This window comes from Ylistrum balloti, unplaced genomic scaffold (genome assembly GCF_031769215.1).
Source record: "Ylistrum balloti isolate Yb309-2 unplaced genomic scaffold, AGI_CSIRO_Ybal_v1 Utg370488, whole genome shotgun sequence".
In the NCBI taxonomy this organism is placed as follows: domain Eukaryota; kingdom Metazoa; phylum Mollusca; class Bivalvia; order Pectinida; family Pectinidae; genus Ylistrum; species Ylistrum balloti.
The window spans coordinates 473,872-500,609 of NW_026782318.1; the positions used below are offsets into that span (position 1 = coordinate 473,872).

Consider the following 26,738-nt stretch of genomic DNA (forward strand, 5'->3'; position numbering starts at 1 on the left):
ATATATATATATAAATATATAAATATATAAATATATAAACATATAAATATATATAAATATATATAAATATATAAACATATAAATATATATAAATATATAAATATATAAATATAAATATATAAATATATAAATATATATAAATATATAAATATATAAATATATATAAATATATAAATATATATAAATATATATAAATATATATAAATATATAAACATATAAATATATATAAATATAAATATATAAATATATAAATATATAAATATAAATATATAAATATATAAATATTTAAATATATAAATATATAAATATATAAATATATAAATATATAATATATATAAATATATAAACATATAAATATATAAACATATATATATATATAAATATATAAATATATAAATATATAAAATATATAAAATATAAAATATATAAATATATAAACATATAAATATATAAATATATAAATATATAAATATATAAATATATAAATATATAAATATATAAACATATAAATATATAAATATATAAATATATAAATATATAAATATATATATATATATAAATATATAAATATATATATATAAATATATATATAAATATATAAACATATAATATATATAAATATATAAATATATAAATATATAAACATATAAATATATAAATATATATATAAATATATAAATATATATATATATATATATATATATATATATAAATATATAATATATAAATATATAAATATATAAATATATAAATATATAATATATAAATATAAATATATATATATATATATAAATATATATATATAAATATATAAATATATAAATATATAAATATATAAACATATATATAATATATAAACATATATATATATATAAATATATAAATATATAAATATATAAATATATAAATATATAAATATATAAACATATAATATATATAAATATATAAATATATAAATATATAAATATATAAACATATAAATATATAAATATATAAACATATAAACATATAAATATATAAATATATAAATATATAAATATAAATATATAAATATATAAATATATGAATATAAATATATAAATATATAAATATATAAATATATAAATATATATAAATATATAAATATATAAATATATATATATAAATATATAAATATATAAATATATAAATATATATAAATATATAAATATATAAATATATAAATATATAAATATATAAATATATAAATATAAATATATAAATATATAAATATATAAATATATAAATATATAAATATATAAATATATAAATATATAAACATATAAATATATAAATATATAAATATATAAATATATAAATATATAAATATATAAATATAAAATATAAAATATATAAATATATATATAAATATATAAATATATATATAAATATATAAATATATAAATATATATATAAATATATAAATATATAAATATATAAATATATAAATATATAAATATATAAAAGTTTTTATCTTAATTTTATTAGTTTGTATGATTTAAACAGCAAATAACTCTGTCATCATTTTTTGCCCTATTTTTGTGTTCACAGTTTTCTGAAAATCACTGTTTTTGTTCTTTCTGTCCCTGTGTTGTTGATGTAACTATGTCTAGTGTATGATGTATCTATGTCCAGTGTATGATGAAATTATGTCTAGTGTATCTGATATATGATTCTGTTCAGTGTGTTTTGGGGTAAATAAAGACTGAAGTATTATAGTACATAAATAGTGATATGCCTGCATATTATATAGGGTCATGTGATCTCTTCTGTCTGTTGAGTATAATAATGAAAAATTGGCTCACATGATCTCTTCTGACTGTAGAGGATAACAGGGAGAGATAGGGTCATGTGATCTCTTCTGTCTGTTGAGGATAACAAGGAGAGATAGGGTCATGTGATCTCTTCTGTCTGTTGAGGATAACAAGGAGAGATAGGGTCATGTGATCTCTTCTGTCTGTTGAGGATAACAAGGAGAGATAGGGTCATGTGATCTCTTCTGTCTGTTGAGGATAACAGGGAGAGATAGGGTCATGTGATCTCTTCTGTCTGTTGAGGATAACAGGGAGAGATAGGGTCATGTGATCTCTTCTGTCTGTTGAGGATAACAAGGAGAGATAGGGTCATGTGATCTCTTCTGTCTGTTGAAGCTGAAGAGATTACAAGAAGGTGGCACACAGATAAGATTTTGTTTATGAAGTTTGTGTACTTTTAAAACCTAAACATTTTTAAAATGGTGGTTGAAGATGATTGCAAAAGGCGTCATGCAGAATATTTCAGTGGCAGGATTGGCCTGTTTAACACTAGGCAGATCTGTAAGACCAGACTTATTAAATATAAATGGCATGTCAGATACATATATTTACACTATGGGTGGGCTGCCTTCCAGCATGTGTAAAATGTTAAGTTATTTCAATATCAAAACATTCTCCAAAGGGTTGATTACCATGGTTATGAAGAGTTACAATAAGTTGTGTCTAGGGACATGGGTAGAGGGATACGGAAGAAAAAGGTTTAGGTGTCTGTACATTGTAATGTTTAGATATGGAATGTTTCAGTTTGTGGTAAAAAAAAAAAGATGACATACTTGTCCTTTTGAGATTAAACTTTGATTAATGAAGACTGTAGACACAGGCTTGTCTATTCCTATTTAATTAAAATCTGACAAGTTTAACGAAAATATTACTAGATATATCTTAACGTTCAAAAACTGTCTGACTTTAGAAAGAATTCTACCAGATACAGAATTCCATGGCACCAGATAGACACTCTGGCATCAAATCTAGGTCAAGGTCAACTTTTTTTTTTTATTGCATTTTGGAATTTTAATTCAAATACAGATAAAATGTTGCACTAATTTGATAAGATTATGGTTTTTAACCTTTTTTTTTTTTTTTTGTGAAAAAAATTGTGTAAATATAAGATTTGAATGCTTATAACTTGATAGATAATTAACAGTCTGGAGATGTAACCATCTTTAAGTCATTCACTAAGAAAAGCTATAAATTACTACTGCTGTTTTTTAAGCAGATTTGATCTCTGATCTATTACAAGAGTTAGACATAGAAAAAGGAAATTTCATAAAATTCCAAAATTATTGATGCAAACCATTTTTTTTTTTTTTTTTTTGTGATTTTGGTGATCGTTTGGAATTCTAGAACCATATTTTCATTTTCAATGATACATAGAAATGAAAATGATGAAAGGCCTATTGACGATATGGCCTGCTGATTTATTTGCTCTAAATCACTGGTATTTCCTACGGGATTTATTTTCACATTAATACAAGATGAGAGTCCTTCATGAAGACAAATCCCTCACTATTATCTTTACAGAAATAACTCTTGATGACATCAATGCTAATTTGGTTACAAATATATATTTCTTATAGTGTAAATTTAAAGTAAGTTTTAGATCATCGTTCATGAAATCACGTATTCACAAATATGTCAGAAGAGGTTAGTTTGCAATAGAAAGTATTTGCGATAGAAATTATTTGCGAAACCTAAGTGAATTATTGTAACCTGCTGTATGAAGAATACCAGTTGATACACCGAGGAATGAACTGCGTGATTATTTTTGGCTCTAGTTAGGACAGACTTCTGGTTTGATATCAAAGATGTTGAGAAGAAGCTACCAGCACATTCAAATGATTTTTTTATCATTTCAGTGACAGATTTTAAGTCGGATGTCACAGTACCAGTGGATGACGGCACAGATGCTCTGGTGAGGTGGGACTCCTACGAAAATTTCTCAAATGTCAAAAACACTGATGGGAAAATTAATGGTAAGTTAGCAATTAAGTTTGATTTAATTTCCAGTTGATGGTTGTAGGATCTGCTTTCAGCTTTGTTGTATATGTTTAATGTTGTGTTGTTCAAACTTTGGTAAGAAGCATGCAGGTAATGGATTTCGTTCGATCACAAGAGAGCTTACTGCAATCGTTGTCCGCAGTCTCACTGTTGTGTATGGGTAAAATTTCATCCTGGACCAGATAACATATCAATATAATGTGTTTCTGACTAATCAGTTAGATATAATATGTCTATTTTCATAGAGAGTTCTGCAGAAGTGTTTGCATCCTGTTTTACATTTTTTAAACAGAGTCAGTTCCGGTGTGTTACACTTTCACCTTGAAATCAACCCCTTCATCAGTCATTAACATATACCTTACTAACAAACAATAAAATCTTAATTTCTTTTAGTTTTTCAATCGATGAAAAATAAATCCAAACCTTTTGTTCAAATCAATGAAAATAAAATTTACCTAAAGATTCAAATTTCTTTTTATTATGGTATGTGATTGATCAATTCAAAACAGATGTTCTTTCATTGAGAAATTATGTAGTCATTTTGTGTTTGTATTTTGAAGATTCAGGGAAATGTTTATAATATGCAATATTTCAGGCAATTGAACTCAGATGAGTATTGAAAGCAGATGAGTAGGTTAAAGACATCACACAAAATCCACCCATGATGGTTCTATTATTCTTTACCTTGTTCTCATTTGTGATATGACATAATTTGATTGACCAAAATATACATGACAGATGTCACGATAAAGAAGAAAATGCTTACTCTTCCAGAACCCTTGGTCCTATTCTCTGGCACATTTTCAGGGGTTCCAGTGTAAAGTTTTCTTTTGGTTATATTTTACCTTCATTTCTTTAAAAAAGGGCAAAAAGTCTTGCTGAACACTTGGTGCTATCCTGGTTCCAAGGATCCAATGGTCTGCATGTGCATCATTCCTTTGTTTACATTCTGCCCTGGAATCATTGATTTTGAGTTTGAATTCTGCCGATGCCTTTTTTTGTCTTGTTTTACATCACCAAATTTAAGCCAAAGTTTCCTTTTTGGTACCACATAGGAAAATTATCTGCAAAGGAAAAGGTGAGAGTTAAGGTTAAATCAATTAAAATTCCAGGCCTGACACTATATGTGTAAAAAGTAGGATTATTAAAAAAAAATCATTAATCTTACAAGTTTCTTTAACAGAATTTCCGCTGGTTAAATATGGCAGTGAAATAAAAGTCAAAAACATTACAGAGAATTCATAATGTTGGTTTATCCTATTTGATTGGCTGGTTTTGACATGTATAGGAGATATGTTATTAGTGTCATTCTTCTCACAAAATACTGGCAGAACTAATTGATACGATTCTTGTAAAGATGGGAATCACCTGATGAAATTAAACAAATTGTCTCTAGAGTACTCGCCTTGTCCTTAGGATTAACAAAACTCTACTAAATGTTCTTTAGAAACATGATTTTTTTAAAACAATTAGCTTTATCATATATATCAATATAACTACATGGTACGCTCTGAAACCCTTTTACTGAATTTCTTTCTCGAAAAAAATGGAAGATATATTCTAGTTTTTGTAGGCAAAATAAAAACAGTTCTCCAAAATTTATGACAAGTAAAAAGCATAGAAACAACATAACTTCTGGAAAGATTACAAGTCAGGGTGGTGATAATGTTTGTAGGGGTAAGTAAGTGCAAGTTTTCTATGTGGGAGATGCATGGATGCATCAAGTTTTGAGTGTTGGGGGAGGAGGGGGGGGGTTACGAAGAAAAAGGCACCACTGGAGCAATGGGCACACCTGGCTAAGGACTTGGGATCAGGGGTCAGAGGTTATGAAATATATAAAATATTCACATCTTTTCCATTGGCAAATGAAATAATAAAGAATTACAATATGGGTTGCTTAATGATTTTGGTGCAGGATTCACCATCAGAAATCTACATCAGGTAGACATCAATTCCACTCCCCCTATCTTCTTCTTAATGTGATTCACACTTTTTTCTGCTCCTTTTTTGTTAGTATCTGGTCTATTCTTGGAGAAGCCAAATACTTGTGGTAAATTTGGGAGCGTGTCTGTTGATTATGCATCACTTGCTGAGGAGGGGTGGGGAGGGGAGAGGTGGAGAAAGGGGGGTGAACAGTTGCAGTTTATCCTCTGGCATGTCTACATACATGCATCATTTGGTTTTAAAGTAGCATTTGTCAAGACAGGTCATGTCTTGTCAGACGCAAAGCTTTTTAATGGTGCATGGTGCCGGAGAGTGATATTGGTATATTCTGTCCTAGATTCATCTATTAATCCAGCTATAAGCTTTTCCTGTAATAAGCCCACCCTCTGATTTGTAGTCATATGTCATGTGTTGGCTCCCTGGGATTATTGTCCTGTAATAAGCCCACCCTCTGATTAGGAATCATATGTCATGTGTTGGCCCCCACGGATTATTGTCCTGTAATAAGCCCACCCTCTGATTAGGAATCATATGTCATGTGTTGGCCCCCAAGGATTATTGTCCTGTAATAAGCCCACCCCCTGGTTACTGCAGGATACTATGGAAAGATATTTAATGGCTTGATTTATCAATTCAAATAACATTGTGAATACAGACATTATTTCCTTTGTAATAAACCTGGAGTTTTTTTCATATGTAAATATTTACACGAAAAATGGTAAACTAAATTTCAGTATCAGTATTTGTGTGTGATATACGACTACTTAAATTGTCAAAATTACCTGCTAACCAAAATGAGATATAGGATTCTAGTTTACAAGGCTATCAAAGAGCACTTACCTAGTACAGAATAGACAGTTTTAACATGGTTCACAAGTCAGATAGCACTTACCTACAGATACAGTGCCATTAAATTGCTCAAGTCTTTTTTGTAAATCGCTCAAAAGCTGCCCAGATAAAAAATTTAGTTGGGTTTGTAGCGGTGATATTTTTATCAGTTCTGAAACTCCTCAGTAGCGATTTCCTGCTCGGTGATAAGGGATGGTCCAATCTTTATGTGCCAACATGTAGCAATGCAGAATTCTAGGGATGTTCTTTCAGAGAATGTTAGATAAATTTAGAAGACATTTTGTATTTTCTTCGAAACAGTGTAACTTTATTACTTCAGATTTCATGAGAACAATGTTACCTTATTGGCCAGCATTCTTGTGTATGTCCAGACATTTTCAAATAAAACATGTCAAAAAATTGAGAATTATTGGAGTAAAAAATTTGTTAAAAAAATTTATCTGGAAATAAATTTGGGACTTTCATCTTTAAATTTGATCATTTGACTTATAGATAGCTGGAAATTATCAACACAGTAGTAAAATTTTCTAAATCAAGAAACATACTAACTTACGTCCCAGCTTGATTTGCTATGTTTCTTAGAGAGAAACCCTGCTTCTATGTTTTGGCAAGATTTTTTTTCGATCCTGATGAGAAATGCATTGCTTTCAGAAAAGTTTATAAGGTATGATATTAATGTAAACAAGACGCTGAGCTTTCGGTGTGTATTTGTATACATGTGCAGGGTGTGGAATGACCATATTGTTTGGGTAACATCAACAGACAGAACTAATTCTGTTGATATTTAGAGTAAGTTAACATATAAACACTGATATCTGGGAGATAGACCCTGGCTTGTGTGATACATCAGCAGACTTTAATTAAATCTCAGTCTTCCTGTACTATACATAGTCAGGATCAGACCATAATTTCAATTTTTGTCCGAATGGTGGAAAGCTATGAACTACATAGGTACACATCTTTCGTCCAGGTAATCAGGGTTTGATTCCTCAATCGGACGTAAACAGGTTTTTTCTACCACACTTAGGTCCTGTTGAATGATTCAATCTGTGTGAATAAGATAGACTTTCATGGGTTTATATAACTTGCTTCACAACTTTTTGTAGACTTGAGAACATTATAGATTCTGTGATAATTTACCAACTTAGCCTGGTATCTATAGAATTTATCACTTCTAACGATAGAAAAGTAACAATTCTGTAGATTTTTTTCATGTACAAATAGGAAAACGTATTGAACAAGCATACGATAAGGCAGAAAATTTTGAAAATACAGAATATTGATGAATGTTCGGAAAGTCTAAACTGGGTATTTTTATCACGTAGAGATGAGGCTAAAGGTGTCCGTAGGTAGAAATAGAATGTCTCTGATTTTATGAAGCATTGACAGAGTTTGTGGTAAATTCTTGTATACCTGTAGAACTGTGTTTCTGCCAGGAATGTTTGAGTGTCAGAGATAGTAGGATGTTGGGGGGGAGCATCTGAGAGCCCTAGCCTGGTAGACATTGGTGCCTAGTGGGGTATATAGATACACACTCGGCTTGCTCATCCTCACAGTGGTGGGGGGGACTGTCAGGTACCACGGCAACACAACCACTGTACACGACTTCATTACCGAAGAGTTCCTGGCAGTGTGTTGTTGTACTCCTGGGGGAGTGGTAGTGGTATGTCTGTAGCCAGAATCCATAGTGTACTTAATAGTGTATACTTCTTACCTTCATGTGAATCTTATAGCACAAACCTATTGGATTGAACTTTTACTGGATAAACACTGAATTCTTCTTAAACACATATGTTCCATTTCTGGATTTTATCACTTGTGTGAAATAAACTAAATCCAGAAAAAAGAGTTGAAATGTGATCAGTTTTATCCAAACTTAATATTTTTTTCCAGATTTTTTTTTCTGTTTCGAAAGTGTATAGGATTCTCATCGCGTCTGGATGGCTATATTTTCGTAACATTTTATGTGAGTGATTTTTCGTGTGTCTCCAAGTTTAAGTTGTCTTATCTAAGGATACAGACCTGACTTGGAAGCAAATTTCCTTCTCAAGTTCTTGTGATTTCTGATTGTATTCCAAGCAGGTGACTCATATTGTACAGTGTTGTAAGCAATTATGTTCCAGGATTTACCTCCTAAGATCAAACTTTAAGACACTGTTTGTCTGGCACATTGCTGCCAAATCTAGGAATTTACAGGAAGAAACGTTAACAAAATGCCTGAATTAAGGAAATTTACTACCAAAAAAATACCCAACGGTAAGTTATGTATTTAGTCATTTTCATTCATATAAGTTTTTATTTTATTTTTTTCATTTTTTTTTTTCGAAATCAGCCATTGTACTCTATGATGTCAGGTCAACATTGACATTTCTGAACACAAAAAATGTTGACTTTCAGATTTTCAGAAAGTCAATCCTTTTAAAACTATTTGGGAGGAAAAAGATGTTGCTGTTATACTTTCTGTTGCTATTAGTTACCAGAAGTTTTGCCTTCAGGTAAAGGTTCTAATCTCCAGCACAGGTCTAGCAATATAAACATCATGACATATATGTAAACATCACAAGAATGTTTGGGGAACTCTCTTGTAATGAGGGGTAACTTTGGTGTTAGGAATAATATTGTTGGCCAAGTGTTTGCTTACCTAACCTTTGACCTCTTAAATGATGGAATTGCATGAATGAGTAATATCTTGGTCTCCTCCTGGAAGGTAGAAAGCTGAAAAGATAGCTTCTTTGAAATTGATTCTCAGGTCAATTTTACAGGGATGAGATTGTACAAAAGTTTTTTTTTTCAGTTCAGTTTACTGAGAAAGGTACGAAGGAAGGTCTAATTTGGTTTACTAAAATCTTACAAGATGATAAAGGTCAATTTTTAACAGGTTCATGTTTAAATTCTTTGATTTTTCTTACAATCTGAATAATATTTTCCCATTTTGTTTCCTTCAAAAAATATGTATGTAGGTTTATACATATTACTTATGTATGACAAGTTGATGAGGTCAATTTTTTTAGTTCAAGGTCATAGATATGTCACAAGGAACCTCTTTTTGTTCTGGCATTTCAAACAGTTTTATCTTAATTCATTATTGTGGAATGGCAGTCATATGGTTATAGAGGTCATTACCCTTGGATACTTAATCAAAGGTCAAGGTCAGATTGATCCTTCCTAAGCTACAGATTTATCATCCTTAAATTTTGTTGTATAGTTGCTATGGATACCATTATACACAGGAAATGCTATTTTCTTCCCTGGGTGTACTGGTATTAGTTAATTTGAACATCAAAGTATTTCAGATTATGTGAGATTAGGAAACAGGAAGGTCAAAAAGATAACAAGTCTGAACTCTAAGTGGAAGTGTCCCTTTCTCGAGAATATCATCCAGCATCCCTCACGGAAAAAATGTTAGTACCAATGTACATAGAGGTGAGGAGATATGGAATCTTCCATTCAAGTGGGGTTGTATTATCATATACTCCTCTCTGCAGAATTGGGGAACATGGAGGTCAACCGATAAGAATTCTTCCATTCAAGAGATTTCCATTACTCCCCCTTCCCCCACCCACACACTATGATCACAGTACTGGTGAACAGATAAGGCATCACCACTGTTAGCTGGGAAGAAGGTGTCCAATCTAATATCCTTAAACCTTACTTAATCATTAAATTCATCTCCTGATATAGATCTGGTAATGAATGGACAATGTCAGAGAAGATTGAGGTCATAAGGTCAGGTTGTGATCAACAAGGGAGATAATTCAGTATATGGTAATTTTTCTTCATGTTCAAAAATTTCTATGGAATGTTTATCTTGTTATGTATAAATTCATTATTGCTAAAATGTACTGGCAAAATAAGCAACTGTGATGGAAATATTTATGCTGTGTTTCTTGTAATTAACATTAAATAAGAATATTGTTATATAACTTTCCAATACTGTTTTCATTACCATGTTTTATAATTTGGAGCAGATTCCAATTTGTGTGCCATGCAAATTAGCTTACATACCGGGTAATCTTATTATTCATTAAATTTGGTCTATATGAAATGAAGAAAAATAAACCTTAAATAAGTGCACTGTGTGTTTTCAATGGTCGCATTACAATCTGTAATTCCAAACAACATCCCTGCAAATAAAAACCGGATTTCATAATAGGCATTAGATAGTATTTAAAGATGAAGAAGTTCTTAAGAGACTGAAGTATCTCCAGATTTTATGTAAGTGGTAAGTTTAGATAAACAGCGATCCTTCAATGTTAGGAGGATACTTGGAATTTCAGCACAAGTCCCTATAATCATGAGATCATTTTTTCAAAGGAGACATTAAAAAATTATTCTTGGTTGCAAATAAGCTTGTAGGATAATTTATTCTTGGTTACAAATAAGCTTTTAGGATAATTTATTCTAGGTTGCAAATAAGCTTGTAGGATAATTTATTTGGAGTTGCAAATAAGCTTGTATGATAATTCATCATAAAAATGGTTAGAATTACAATCCAGTAACTGGCTACAGTTAAAAGTGGCTAGAGTTAAATGTGGCTGGAGTTACCAGTGGCCCAAGAACCAGTGACTAGGTAACTAGTGGCCATGGTTACCAGTGGCTGTAGTAATCATCTCAACTAGTCGCCCTCAATGCCCTAGGAATATCTATGTCCATGTCTTTTATCACCTGGACACTAATACCGCCCCAGAGATTTAACATGTTGGTAAAAGAAATACAGAGGTATCCAATTGGTAGCTAGGGAATGAGGCTTGACCTTCAGGGAGAGTTATGGAGAATGTCAGTACAGGGATCTAGTTTATAAGTCTAAATGAGCAGCATCTCATCATGGATTAGATGAGGACAAAAAAAAATCCATTTAAAAATTTGGAGGAAAATTAAGATGGAGGAGGAATTGCTACCAGTTAGCTTTACTGTACCAGGATGTTTTCTAATCATAACTAGTAGCTATAACTTACACCTGTCAGGATTCTGGTAATTATCCCAGAATCTTTTCTACTCTACCCTTGCCCTCAAATTCTAACCTCAACATCTCCACCCACTGATCAGGATAGAAGACGAGGAAACAGCGTCAGACATATGCAGCTGTTGGCGTGATTTTTTAAGAGCAGACATGTCAGTTATCACGAAGATGATACAGATTGTATCTCTCTTGGATATTTCTTTTATCGCAGTTTTATTTCTAACATGGTTTTTTGTCACAGTTGGTTGAGATGTATTGTAAAATACTTAAGCAAACAGGCTGCCCATCATAGACATTCTTTAGGTACGTTAAGACAGCTTTAGAAAATATCAGACTCAACTTGGCTTCTTGACCCAATTTTTGCCTGCAACAATTTCAAGTGTGATTAGTTTAGCTCCTACAGTCTGAGAGGTATCTAGATTAAGAACAATTTATAATAAAATTCTAAATTCTCAATTAAGGAAGATATCTCCAAAAGGGAGGTAATTCCTTATGTGTGAAGGTCAAGGACTTGAAAAATCATTCCACAAAAGGTCAAGGTCATATCATCCCTAAAAAATCAAGGTGATTTCTTGAAAGGCCAAGGTCATATCTTTGCTTGTAATACAGTCATTCTTTGTTAGAAAGTTATGTTGTACACACATTCTTATAAAACCACTGATTCATTCTGTGCATTCTATCGTGTGTTGGAGACTAGTAGCTGCATGACTGTTTTTTGTCTTCTCTATAACATATGTATCACTCTACATGTTGTAACAATAAAATGGTTTGGATCAGTGAGGAACTGAGCTGTAACAAAAATAATTTTTTGGATTCCTTGGTGCTAAGTGGCTCACTTAACAAGGATGGTTCCTTCATCCACCTCAACATGGGGCCAATTACCGGTTATTCTCTAGCTGCTCAGTAGGAACAACATGGAGCCATGACCATCAGGGGTGGATTCACAGTTTGATGGTCACTGAACCCTATAATTCTGATAACCCATCTGTGACCCAGCTAAACTCTGGCTGATCTCTTATATAGGGGCTTGGTACTACTGCTGTATCCTAGTTACAAGTCCATCACTGTCTGGTCTTAACGGTCTACTAGGATTTTCATAGTTTAATGAGTTGTATAATTGTAAAACAATTTGCTTGTGGTATTGTTTCACTGAAATTGTCCATAGGGAGTGATGCCTTTTACAAATTGTTGTGTCCATTTGAAATTGTCCAATAGAATGATTGTCCATTTGAAATTGTCCAATAGAATGATTGTCCATTGGAAATGCTGTCCAATAGAATGATTGTCCATTTGAAATTGTCCAATAGAATGATTGTCCATTGGAAATGCTGTCCAATAGAATGATATTCAAAATGTTGTCCAGCTGATTTGTTATTTACACGCAGTTTTTATAATGTGTTCTATGAATACTTATAATCCTTAGGCAATAGAAGTAGTTTTTATAATGTGTTCTATGAATACTTATAATCCTTGGGCTATAGAAGTAGTTTTTATAATGTGTTCTATGAATACTTATAATCCTAATGTGTTCTATGCAATAGAAGTAGTTTTTATAATGTGTTCTATGAATACTTATAATCCTTGGGCTTATAGAAGTAGTTTTTATAATGTGTTCTATGAATACTTATAATCCTTGGGCTATAGAAGTAGTTTTTATAATGTGTTCTATGAATACTTATAATCCTTGGGCAATAGAAGTAGTTTTTATAATGTGTTCTATGAATACTTATAATCCTTGGGCAATAGAAGTAGTTTTTATAATGTGTTCTATGAATACTTATAATCCTTGGGCAATAGAAGTAGTTTTTATAATGTGTTCTATGAATACTTATAATCCTTGGGCAATAGAAGTAGTTTTTATAATGTGTTCTATGAATACTTATAATCCTTGGGCTATAGAAGTAGAATACTTATAATCCTTGGGCTATAGAAGTTTTTATAATGTGTTCTATGAATACTTATAATCCTTGGGCAATAGAAGTAGTTTTTATAATGTGTTCTATGAATACTTATAATCCTTGGGCAATAGAAGTAGTTTTTATAATGTGTTCTATGAATACTTATAATCCTTAGGCTATAGAAGTAGTTTTTATAATGTGTTCTATGAATACTTATAATCCTTGGGCTATAGAAGTAGTTTTTATAATGTGTTCTATGAATACTTATAATCCTTGGGCTATAGAAGTAGTTTTTATAATGTGTTCTATGAATACTTATAATCCTTGGGCAATAGAAGTAGTTTTTATAATGTGTTCTATGAATACTTATAATCCTTGGGCAATAGAAGTAGTTTTTATAATGTGTTCTATGAATACTTATAATCCTTGGGCTATAGAAGTAGTTTTTATAATGTGTTCTATGAATACTTATAATCCTTAGGCTATAGAAGTAGTTTTTATAATGTGTTCTATGAATACTTATAATCCTTGGGCAATAGAAGTAGTTTTTATAATGTGTTCTATGAATACTTATAATCCTTAGGCAATAGAAGTAGTTTTTATAATGTGTTCTATGAATACTTATAATCCTTGGGCAATAGAAGTAGTTTTTATAATGTGTTCTATGAATACTTATAATCCTTGGGCTATAGAAGTAGTTTGTTGATTTGTGAGGCAACTGCAGTGCAGGAACTATTGGTAACAGTGGTTACAACTGTGTATAAGTTCTGTCAGACTCAAACAGGAATTCCCTAACTACATTATCTCCATGTTCCTGCTTTTCTAAGTGATCACCTGTTTATTGTGATCGTCATGCTGTTTCGATTTTTGTTTACAAACAAATGCAGTCCTAGCCTGCCAACATTCCTACAAAGCGTATGTCATAGGCATGTTTTGTTTAAGTGGTGTTGACAGCTACATGATGCAAAATAATGATGTTGGCTTTCTGACAGGTCTTTATAGAAAATCAACAAACAGTACATACACACATTGGTCTTATAATTGTTAATATTTGTCACAGCTTACTGTTTTCACATGTTGATGAAATGACCACAAAATATTCTGATAAAATATTGGTTAATTCTCAGTCCTTATAACCTCTTGGTATGTCATCAGTTGTATTGATTAAAGAAAGGCTATTTCTCAGTCCTTATGACCTTGAGTCTCAATCCTGATATTGATGATTCATTGGTTATTGCACATTGTATTGACCTCTCAACATGTCAGTAGCTGTATTCATAAAACGTTGGTTATTGAACTTCAATTTGACCACAATATATGTTTATGTCTGTCCTATGGAAACATCAGTTGATATATCAACAGCTATCCAGGTGAAATTTCCTATTGACCTCATAACTTGTCACTAGTTGTAAAATGATGGAAAAATGAATATTAAACTTCTGTCAATCTCTTGGTATGTCAGTAAATGTCAAGGTCACACTGACCTATAAATAGGACAGTTTTCTGAAGGGTGATGGAGGGGAAGAGATGTCTACACATAGCTATGCAGTCTTTGGTATGGCAATAATTATAGGGTTTGGGGATGGGTGTGATTAGTTGGGCTTTGAGGAACACCTGGCAGTGGTTAGTAAGGGGGAAGGGATAATTAGCTGTAGGGATCCCTTTGTCTATACCCTATAGACCAGTGTTAGGGGAGGGGGTAATTATCTGTCCCAGTAGAGCTCTGTCTGTCTCTGTAAGAGATCTGTATAGCTCAGTAAAGTTTACAGTCCCCAGAAAACCATTAAATCAATATTAACTAGCTCAGTCTGCTATCATATCATCAAATTATCTATTTACACATGTTTTTCTTATTATTGTGGATCCTTCTGTATATCAGTCTTTTGATTTTACCCTTGGGAATTCCTGAAATTTAAACATTTGACATCCCCCTGGAAAAAATAGGAACTAATCTTGTCTAGAAATGGTCCTGTTTTTCAGTTACTGTGTGCCTTAACTCAAACATATGATTGATGTACCCTTGGGAATTCCTGAAGTTTAAACATTTGACATCCAACTGGAAAAATACAAACTGATCTTGTATAGAAATGGCCCCGTTCTTAAGTTACCATGTGCCTTAACTCCAAAATATGATTGATGTACCATATGATCAGTTTGAACTTTCTGTTCCAATAAAGCACTGAATGACCTCTGTCCGTTTCCTTTCGGTCAAAATGACATTTTATACAATTGAAAGCATTATCAGATACATTGGGTTAGCTATAATTAGTGTACTTTGAGGTTTGAGGTTTGTTAAGAATTCAGAGCTCTGATCTTGTACCTAGCCATGCTTTTCATCCTCCCAGATGGGTGAAGGCGGCCATGGCAGACATCTTGGGTACGTGCAAGTCCATTTCTCTGATGTGTAGTACAGATGTGAGGAATATTCTCAAATAAACCCTTTCTGATAATGACATTTCAGAATACACACACTTTGTTGAACCTATAGTTCAGCCAGTTTAGATTGTGTTTGATATTTGTCATTTGCTGGATATGTGGGCAAAAAAAACAGTTAGGTGCAAATTTAAGGACTTGGATGATAAATACATTTTTGTATTGACTTAAGTAATGAAATTATGGTGTAAATGATGATTAATCATGCCAAAAATATTCTCCCTGAATCGTAAAACAAAGATCTGAAAAATGTAGTCAACTGTAAACAGACTGTTGTGATAAAGGGAAGTTTGACCAGGGAATATGTCTAGACATTGGTGTAAAGATGCTTTGGAGTTTCAGGGGAGCAGATTTAGTGGAACTGGAATACAGAGAAGGGGGTTTACCTGGTGATTTGGTGGTCAACAAGTACTTAATACAAAAATTAACACATTTTCTTTCTCAAAGGGAATACTAGTAGGTGACCTGAGTAAAACTTGCCACCTCTGATGGTGTTAAGTTCATTCAGTGAATCATAATTGTATTAAGTAATACAGAGATACAGTGATGATAGTGATAGCTGTCCAAGGTTCAGTAATAAACACCTCATTTTACTATACATCTTTGTCTAACTGCGAATGAGACAATAATTACTTGGATTGACCAAGGTTTACATGTCACTGATGAAGTAGAATACACTTACTCTTCCAGAACACCTGGTCTTATACTCATTGTACTTTTTTCTGGAATCTCTGTGTAAATCTCTCTTTTGTTCCTATTTTCCCCAAGTATTATTGAATTTGAGTTTGGATTATGATTGTGTTGACATGTTGATATTTTCTTGTTGTTTTTTGTGATCATCTTAGAGTTTCTTCAGTACTAGTCTGTATCCAAAACTGTGGACCGGTCTCCTGGATATGTCCAGTTCTAAGGTTTGAAATGAAAGGGAGATAAGCATGTTAATCAATACAACTGAATAAGTCTTGATAGGTAATCCAGTCAGACTATTAATACAGATGTATGGAGGAACATAGTTACATTTTAATTAATCTTACAGATATGTATAAATTAACATAGTTTATGATGTTTTTTTCACTATACAACTATTTTAGAGCTGTTTAAACTTCATCTACTTTTGATATTAAGGAAATTTAGCCAGTTAAGTTTGAAAGACTTAATAGTCATGTTTTAAAATCTCATTAGAACTGGACATGGAGAAGGCTATCAAGGTTTATAATATCATATCCTTCATGTCTAATTTAAGTATTTGGTTTTTTTAGTTGTTGTTGTAACGGATTACACTCAAGTCTCTGACCTTTGACCTTGTAAAATGCTTTGTGTCAGAGAAGTGGTGTAAATTTTGGCAGAACTTGTAAAACTTATATGATAAAAGTAATTAAAGTTTGTTAAGTTTACAAACATGTTGTTACCATGGCTACAGTGGCAGGTACAGTGGCTGCCAGTGGTAGGGACACTGCCACATATGGCCATCACTGCTTACTCATTCATGAGATATGAACTGCATCACCCACTACACATATTTTTTATACAATGGGGCCTCCCAAGGGGAAATTCAGGTATCCTTCATTAGAACATATAAATACATATATAATATGTGAAATTTTATGAAAACTGTTGATTCAGAGGAGATTATAGAAATCAAGGCAGACAAAGGGAACAAAACTGTTTGTTATTTTCAATGATATAAATGTACTGATGTCTATAAATAAATGTTATCAGAGATTGTGTAAGGGAATGAATTGTGAGTAACAACAACATATAGCCAAGATGATTTTTTTTCCTTTTTGATGTTCTGGAGTAAAAATAGACCACTCTGTGATCTGTGATATACAATATCTGACTGAAAAGTTACTTCTGAAAACAAAGACAGCTGGATGATAATTACAGGTAATAGCTAGGTAAAGACAGTGCAGCTTGGAAATGGTTGGAAGGTGGGGGGTGGGGGGGAGTTGGGGGAGGGGGGAGAGATGTCTGTATCCAATTTTATAACAATTCTATTTCATACCTGCCTATGATTGTAATATATAACTCATGTAAAAGCCAAGAGGTTGTCACTTTTGTTTTGGGGGAGGATCAGGGCTCCAAAAATAAAGAGAAAAAGAAAGGTTTTTATATCTCATAAAATGGTAATTATCATGTTATTTTTATCAGATATGTAGTCCATTGTTAATAAGCACATTTCTGTCCAAAAAGTCACAGATTTCAAACACACAAATGTTTGTGTTACTATTCAATATACATTAAATTTTGAATCAGCTGGCAAATATTTTAGGGATATGATTGGGCTGCTGAGTCTGGATGATGTAGAAAGTTTGGCATGTGTACACGGATGTTGATTGTTGATTAGAAAACAAATCTACTTCAGTCCAGGTCGTCTGAGTAATTTGTGGTTTCGGGGAATTCCTGTGTAATTTTCAGTGTGACTATGTATATCACGGATTTATACTAGTATATAATCCACAATAGACAGCGTGCGTACTCCTGAGTAGTAATACTATCAAGATATACAACAACTAGAAATATCAGGAAAGTTTCATTACCAAAATGTCTAAACCAAAGGACAAATGGGACGATGAAGTGGCTAGGATAATGTCAGGTTTGTGTGTGAACTTTTTATAAAGATTGATTTTAAATATAGAAATAGTTTTTATAAAAATTAATATAATATCTGTTCAGTAAACCTCTAATATAACCAATTAGTGTGACTTCAAAAAGTAATATTATATACTCTCTATACAGAAAGTCTTACCAAATTTAATTCTACAAGCTGTTGAACTTTGAGAAACATGTTTAAGGATTCTAAATCCTCACTCCTTGTTAAGAATATTATTTTTCCAGTTCTCTAAAAAGATTTCTTTCTGTTTAGAGTTACCATGGGAAATTTTCTCTCAGAACTCTACTAAGAAATTTTCATGAAGCTCCAGTTCTGTTTGTAAAATGAAATCCCAACACTCTAACAGCTATTGTCTTGTTAAAATTTTGTAGATGTTATTGATAAAAAACTAGAATTTTTTCTCTAAACTTTCCTTTGTTAAGAAATCTTTGCATACAAACAAGGTATGGAAAACTGGAAACTTTGCTTGGATATACCTGAAAAGAATATTTCATATCTGTCTCCCCCAGACATTTTACAGTGGGTGGTAAAGGAAAGTGTACCCTACCATACCTAAAATAAAGTTTGCTTTTTTCTGTCAGTATTGAAACCAATATGTTGCCTGTCTTCAGATATCTAAATTCAGCTAGTCACATATATAGGAAAGAAGATTAGACAGGTTTAAAATCTCTCCATTTCTTGGCTTCAGGTCCGTCTTTCGACAGAATCACTTCATTTATTTCAAATAAAGTACATCTTTCTCAGGGAAACAAGAAAACTAGAAAAGGTTTTTAAGTCCACTCACAGCTATTCCCTCTATCTCCAAATGAACATTTAGATACATCTGTTTCTTTGAAGGAAAATTCAAAGGTTTTTTAGACATTTAAAAATCCTATGAGATGTTTAGATAAATTGAAAATGCTATGGTATCTGATTTAGAGTGAAATAAATGATGCTTCTCATCTGTTTGAGTTTACAACATTTAGACTTCATACAAAATGGTACCCTAGTCTCCACTCTTCTCGCTGTATCCCCGACCCACCCTCGTAACCTATTATACGCTCTATGTTCACCTTTATCCTGAAATTTACTTATATCAAAAATCTTAACCTTATTTCATCTGTAGGAGGAAAATGACCTTTGTCATAAAAATTTTACCTGTATGAGACAGTTAACCTTTGTCACAAATTTCACCTGAATGAGAGAATATATCATAAATTTCACTTATATGAGAGAGTTTATTGTAAATTTTACCTGTATGCGAGAGCTTCTAATAAATTTCACCTGTATGAGCTTTTATCATAAATTTTACCTGTATGCAAGAATTTAACATAACTTTTACCTGTATGTGAGGATTTGTCATAAATTCCACTTGTGTGATCGGTTTTACCTTTGAACCTTGATGCGTACCTACAGAAGCGTTCTTTTAATGAAGATATTTTGTAGTGTCCATTGAAATCTGTAGATATTTATAGATTTGTTTGTATGAGACTCTGCATTGTGAATATTGGTGGTGGAAGAATGTTTAGTCATACGGGAATGCATGCAGTTCTCAATCATAGCATTAAATTCATTAGTTTCAACTTTCACCTGGGATATCATTGTGTAAATTAGATTTTTCATCTGCATGCTTCTTCCAAAGTTTGTTGTTTATATGTGTGTGTTATGTAAATGTAATTTTTTCATGTTTCAGTATTTCAACAATTAAACATCAGCATTTCAAAGATCCGACATTGATCTTAAAAACCCATTGGTGTCTTTCTGCAGTATTTTGTAAAAATTAGAAAATTAATTTCAAATGTTTTGAAAAATATAAAAAAAATCTAAGCTGTATCAATTATATTTTCATTGAAGAAAATCATTTATTTAAATGTTTTTAGTTATTCTGAATATTTGGATAAATTTATTTTTTTTCAAAATACAGTTATATTTTTTTTTAAATGAGTTCAAAAGATTTTCTGACATCACTGTCTTGAAATGTGAAGAAAACTGTAACATTTACACACAAAAAAAATGTGTAAAACAACCACAATTTCATCTATTAATTCTTTATTCTTCCTAAATAAAATGGGTGAACACATTGTACCTGATACTGTACACTGAGGAATCCTCGTTGTAAACAGACGCTGGAGTTGAAGGTCTTTGAAGTCTGATGTGTGTTGATAATAGTAGTTAGGTGTTATGTTATGTTACAATGTTATCAGTTAGTACTGCTTCTCTTCTCTACATGGTGTACAAGTGCATGGAGGTATGTGGTGGCAAGATCAACTCTCATATCCTTGTTTTAAAAAAAATGGGTAAAAACTCTAAAACAAAATGGTTACTTAAAATTCTTTTCAAAATTATTACAGAAACTTTTTTACTTTTGATTCATCAAAATTATCCCAAGGTTTATATTTGTTTTTTACTAATAATTAAAAAAAAGAAATTGGAACTCAATGAAATAAAATTGTTTGAGGTCATGACCTTGTCAGATTATACCACCCTGTTTACTTTGTGTTTGATGACAAAACCCAATAACAGTTTCATATCTTCATTCATTTACGGTAAATGTTCTTTTATTTATTTTTTTTTTCCCCATTATAGCTTATGATGTTTTTGACTCCGTCAATATGTATATTCAAAAAGATACTGATGATAGAATAGAAAAAAAATCAGATTTACTGCTAAAAATAAAATTACAAATGTGGATAAGTAGAGAATATGTACTTCTGAAGTCTGCCTAAGTAGAGAGTATGTACTTCTGAAGTCTGACTTAGTAGAAAGTATATACTTCTGAAGTCTGACTTAGTAGAGAGTATGTACTTCTGAAGTCTGACTAAGTAGAGGGCATGTACTTCTTCTAAAGTCTGACTAAGTAGAGGATATGTACTTCTGAAGTCTGACTAAGTAGAGAATATGTACTTCTGAAGTCTGACTAAGTAGAGAGTATGTACTTCTTCTGAAGTCTGACTAAGTAGAGGATATGTACTTCTGAAGTCTGACTAAGTAGAGAATATGTACTTCTGAAGTCTGACTAAGTAGAGAGTATGTACTTCTGAAGTCTGACTAAGTAGAGAATATGTACTTCTGAAGTCTGACTTAGTAGAGGGTATGTACTTCTGAAGTCTGACTAAGTAGAGAATATGTACTTCTGAAGTCTGACTTAGTAGAGGGTATGTACTTCTTCTGAAGTCTGACTAAGTAGAGGGTATGTACTTCATCTGAAGTCTGACTTAGTATAGGGCATGTACTTCTTCTGAAGTCTGACTAAGTAGAGGACATGTACTTCATCTGAAGTCTGACTTAGTAGAGGGTATGTACTTCTTCTGAAGTCTAAGTAGAGGGCATGTACTTCTTCTGAAGTCTGACTAAGTAGAGGATATGTACTTCATCTGAAGTCTGACTTAGTATAGGGCATGTACTTCTTCTGAAGTCTGACTAAGTAGAGGACATGTACTTCATCTGAAGTCTGACTTAGTAGAGGGTATGTACTTCTTCTGAAGTCTAAGTAGAGGGCATGTACTTCTTCTGAAGTCTGACTAAGTAGAGGATATGTACTTCTGAAGTCTGACTAAGTAGAGAGTATGTACTTCTTCTGAAGTCTGACTAAGTAGAGGGCATGTACTTCTTCTGAAGTCTGACTAAGTAGAGGATATGTACTTCTGAAGTCTGACTAAGTAGAGAGTATGTACTTCTTCTGAAGTCTGACTAAGTAGAGGATATGTACTTCTGAAGTCTGACTAAGTAGAGAATATGTACTTCTGAAGTCTGACTTAGTAGAGGGTATGTACTTCTTCTGAAGTCTGACTAAGTAGAGGGCATGTACTTCTTCTGAAGTCTGACTAAGTAGAGGGTATGTACTTCATCTGAAGTCTGACTTAGTATAGGGCATGTACTTCTTCTGAAGTCTGACTAAGTAGAGGACATGTACTTCATCTGAAGTCTGACTTAGTAGAGGGTATGTACTTCTTCTGAAGTCTAGGTAGAGGGCATGTACTTCTTCTGAAGTCTGACTAAGTAAAGGACATGTACTTCTTCTGAAGTCTGACTAAGTAGAGGGCATGTACTTCTTCTGAAGTCTGACTTAGTAGATGGCATGTACTTCTTTTGAAGTCTGACTTAGTAGAGAGTATGTACTTCTGAAGTCTGACTTAGAAGAGGGCATGTACTCCTTCTGAAGTCTGACTAAGTAGAGGACATGTACTTCATCTGAAGTCTGACTTAGTAGAGGGCATGTACTTCTTCTGAAGTCTGACTAAGTAGAGAGTATGTACTTCTGAAGTCTGACATAGTAGAGGGCATGTACTTCTTCTGAAGTCTGACTAAGTAGAGGACATGTACTTCATCTGAAGTCTGACTTAGTAGAGGGCATGTACTTCTTCTGAAGTCTGACTAAGTAGAGGACATGTACTTCTTCTGAAGTCTGACTAAGTAGAGGACATGTACTTCATCTGAAGTCTGACTTAGTAGAGGGCATGTACTTCTTGTGAAGTCTGACTAAGTAGAGGACATGTACTTCCTCTGAAGTCAGACTTTTTGAAATTTATAATGATGAAACTTTATTCCAAAGACCAGTTTAAATATATTCTTTAGAAATTATATCAGTAATATCATGGAAAAAGATGTAAAAGATCAATTGTTAACGAAACTTGAGAGCATTTACCACAGCATTTTGATGTCATTTTTATCTGCATGACCGCTGCTGCAGTGTATCCAACTAATTTTCAGATGTGAATGAAAACAGTGTGACATCTTCATCAAGAGAGGGCGCCACCCACACCATCCGAGATCAGCACTCTCAAGGCCCAGTAGATGGCAGTCTGTATGCTACCGTCACTAAACGCAAACATGAACATGTTGAAACCACGAGCAGTACACTTTTTCAAAACGGCACATCACATGATCAACAAAATGGCTCCCATACATCCAGCGTGGATTCTGGTATCTCTGCATCCTCTTCCGGTATACCAGGCCTTGCATGTTTGCTTCTGGTGTAGCCAGGTGTAGCGTTTAGAGAGTAGCCAATCACAGAGTAGAATGCATTTTGTGCATCACTGAAGGAAAACAAAAAATTATTTGGTTTTAAAAACATCTTCATACTATTGATGACATTTTGTTGCACGTAGATTTTGGGGATGGTGTTTTGTGTATAAATTCACCTGCACATTCTATTATTGCATTCTGATTTTGTGGGTCGGTTTGAAGGGGAGAAAAAACAGGGTGAAAGTTCAATTATGGCACAAAGGTAAAAAATTTACCTATGAATAATTTGACCTCCTTTATTTGACATTTTGACCTTCACAGTGACCTTCATGCATCGAAACTGAGTGTATCCATTAGTGTGGAAGTTATATTTGTGAGAGTACAGGTGACTCCGTCGAAGAACATGTACTCTCACAAATACATGTTCTCCGACGGAGTCACCTGTCAGTAGGGACAATGATGATAATGCCCTCGCAAGCAGGTTCACAAAGATATATCAAAAACATGTACCGACATCGCCAATATTGTCCGGAAATGTTGGCAAGGTGACCACATGGAACTCATGTTGTGTGATTTCAGGGATGAACCTAAATATACGCCTGTAAATAGCACTCTCATTGGCTGTCTTCTACAATTCTAGGCCAATTTCTGGAGTTAATTGTGACCATCCTTCAGTGCCAACTATTGTTCTGTGGACGGGTTTGTCCTGGGATAGATATGTGTTCTGGCACTCGAGTCTGTACTCCCAGCCAAACTTATCAAAAACCGGGTGTCAGTTTCTTATCTTTAGATTATGATAAAATTAGGGGTTTGTGTGGAATTAGATTATGATAAAATTAGGGGTTTGTGTGGAATTAGGTTATGATAAAATTAGGGGTTTGTGTGGAATTAGGTTATGATAAAATTAGGGGTTTGTGTGGAATTAGATTATGATAAAATTAGGGGTTTGTGTGGAATTAGGTTATGATAAAATTAGGGGTTTGTGTGGAATTAGGTTATGATAAAATTAGGGGTTTGTGTGGAATTAGATTATGATAAAATTAGGGGTTTGTGTGGAATTAGGTTATGAAAAAATTAGGGGTTTGTGTGGAATTAGGTTATGATAAAATTAGGGGTTTGTGTGGAATTAGGTTATGATAAAATTAGGGGTTTGTGTGGAATTAGGTTATGATAAAATTAGGGGTTTGTGTGGAATTAGATTATGATAAAATTAGGGGTTTGTGTGGAATTAGATTATGCTAAAATTAGGGGTTTGGTTGAAATACTGAAGTAAAGGTTATAAATTGTCTTTTGAAAGATGAATTTTTTACTGTGTTTGTGTTAATTTGAAGTACAGTTTTTTTTTGTGGAAGTACAACATCACTGTTGATAAACCTGTTCTCGTTGACCTCCAGGTCTTTAAATTAAAGGTCATAGGTCAGCTATTGATTTGAAAAGTCAGACTTTCGCTGTCATTGTGAAAAACTACACCAGTTATAGTCTTTATCAAATTGATCAGTGTAAACTTTGAATTTATTAAAACAAAAGGATATATTGTTTACTAATCTAACATTAAGGTGATTTATTAAAACAGGGTTAATCTATCTCATTTTAAAGTCTTTTCCATTATATACCTTACACAAGTACTGGGGTTGTAGAACTGTTTGATGCCAGTCCAGTCTTTCTGTTGTACAGTATACTGTTTGTATATTATGTAGATAGGTGGAATGTACATGGTGTTGGTAAAACAGTCATTGACCGATGCTCTACATCCTAATTTATCTGGAGAGCTGTTCTGGCATTCCTTTACCTGCAATGCACTACATTATCAATAGTCATACTGGCACCAGGTTGGCTTCAGGTGAATATGGGGCCAAGGTAGGCTCCAGTAAGGCTGAATATATTTTTGACCAAAGGTAGGTCAAAAGGAAATGTAAGACTAAGTTAGGCACAAGTTAGGCCGAAAGTATATGAAGGCATCAGATAGGCCATAGGTAGTTGTAGGTTCTATAATAGGTTTCCTGGTTCATGGGAGGACCAGTATAGGACACTGGTACTAGAATATGTTTCCTGGTTTCTGAGAAGACCAGTATGGGTCATTGGTACTAGAATATGTTTCCTGGTTTCTGAGAGGACCAGTATGGGTCATTGGTACTAGAATATGTTTCCTGGTTTCTGGAAGGACCAGTATAGGACACTGGTACTAGAATATGTTTCCTGGTTTCTGGGAGGACCAGTATAGGACACTGGTACTAGAATATGTTTCCTGGTTTCTGGGAGGACCTGTATAGGACACTGGTACTAGAATATGTTTCCTGGTTTCTGGGAGGACCAGTATAGGACACTGGTACTAGAATAGGTTTCCTGGTTCCTTAAATGATTTACTAAAAGGCTCCATGTGTCTTTTTAGAACCAGATACAGATGATAGCCTTAGAAACAGACTATTTCTGTGGTGTGTACATCAAAAAATTGAAGTGGTAAATACTTTCTAATTATGTTTGTCAATAATTCATTCAGCTGGAAGTGATATCAGAATTAAGATCAGGGGAGACTTTGATGTTAACATGGCACCTTCAAAACTCTCAGATGTTTACTGTAAAATGGGTGGGAAATGAACGTAATCTCTAGCAAATTCAACTCTCCCATTCCATAACTTTTTTGAAAATATTTGAAAGTGTTCCAAATACAGAACAAAGTGGTTTGTCTTTTAAATGGTTATTAAGTTTCTCCTTCCTGTGGTTGGCAGGTGTGTGGAATAGAATTTAAACATTTTCTATTTTTTTTCTCCATGCAGATTTTGGAAAAGTGAAAAACAGGCATTTACATTCCTGTCTCTCAGCCTTAAGTTAATGATAGACAGTCTCAAATGAGGAACAGATTTTGCTGTTTTCTTAGTATTTATGAGTGTCTAAACGGGGTTTCGAATTCAAAACTCACAACAATCTTTGGATGTAACTACAAGTTGTCTTATTGCTGTGAGGTGGGTGTGTTTTTTTTCAACGTTATAATGGGCTTTCTCTGTGGATACTTCTCCCACCAGCCTGTTGCTTGTACATGTTGATGCCATAGTCATTCAGTAAATTGCCATAATAATGGTAATGTGCAATTAATATGTAGGGTTTTTTTAAGTAGATGACAACAGTCCCAGACCAACTTGTCTGTTGCCCATAGCAACCAATATCCACATTCCACAGTTGTGATTAACAACCAATGAACCTATGGATTGTGCTTTAGAGGCTGTGTTATAGGTATAATGAGAAGTCGACATAAGAACTGCGATTCCTC

At 32.8% G+C, this 26,738-nt stretch overlaps 1 protein-coding gene across 1 annotated transcript in view; it reads left to right on the plus strand.

Moving 5' to 3' along the window:
• Positions 1-26,738, plus strand: part of LOC132555421 (uncharacterized) — a 144,235-nt gene that overhangs the window by 86,749 nt on the left and 30,748 nt on the right. The window contains exons 12-13 of the mRNA XM_060219772.1: positions 3,690-3,806; positions 23,219-23,452. Of these exons, the coding sequence (XP_060075755.1) occupies positions 3,690-3,806; positions 23,219-23,452 (351 nt within the window). The remainder of the gene's footprint in view (positions 1-3,689; positions 3,807-23,218; positions 23,453-26,738) is intronic.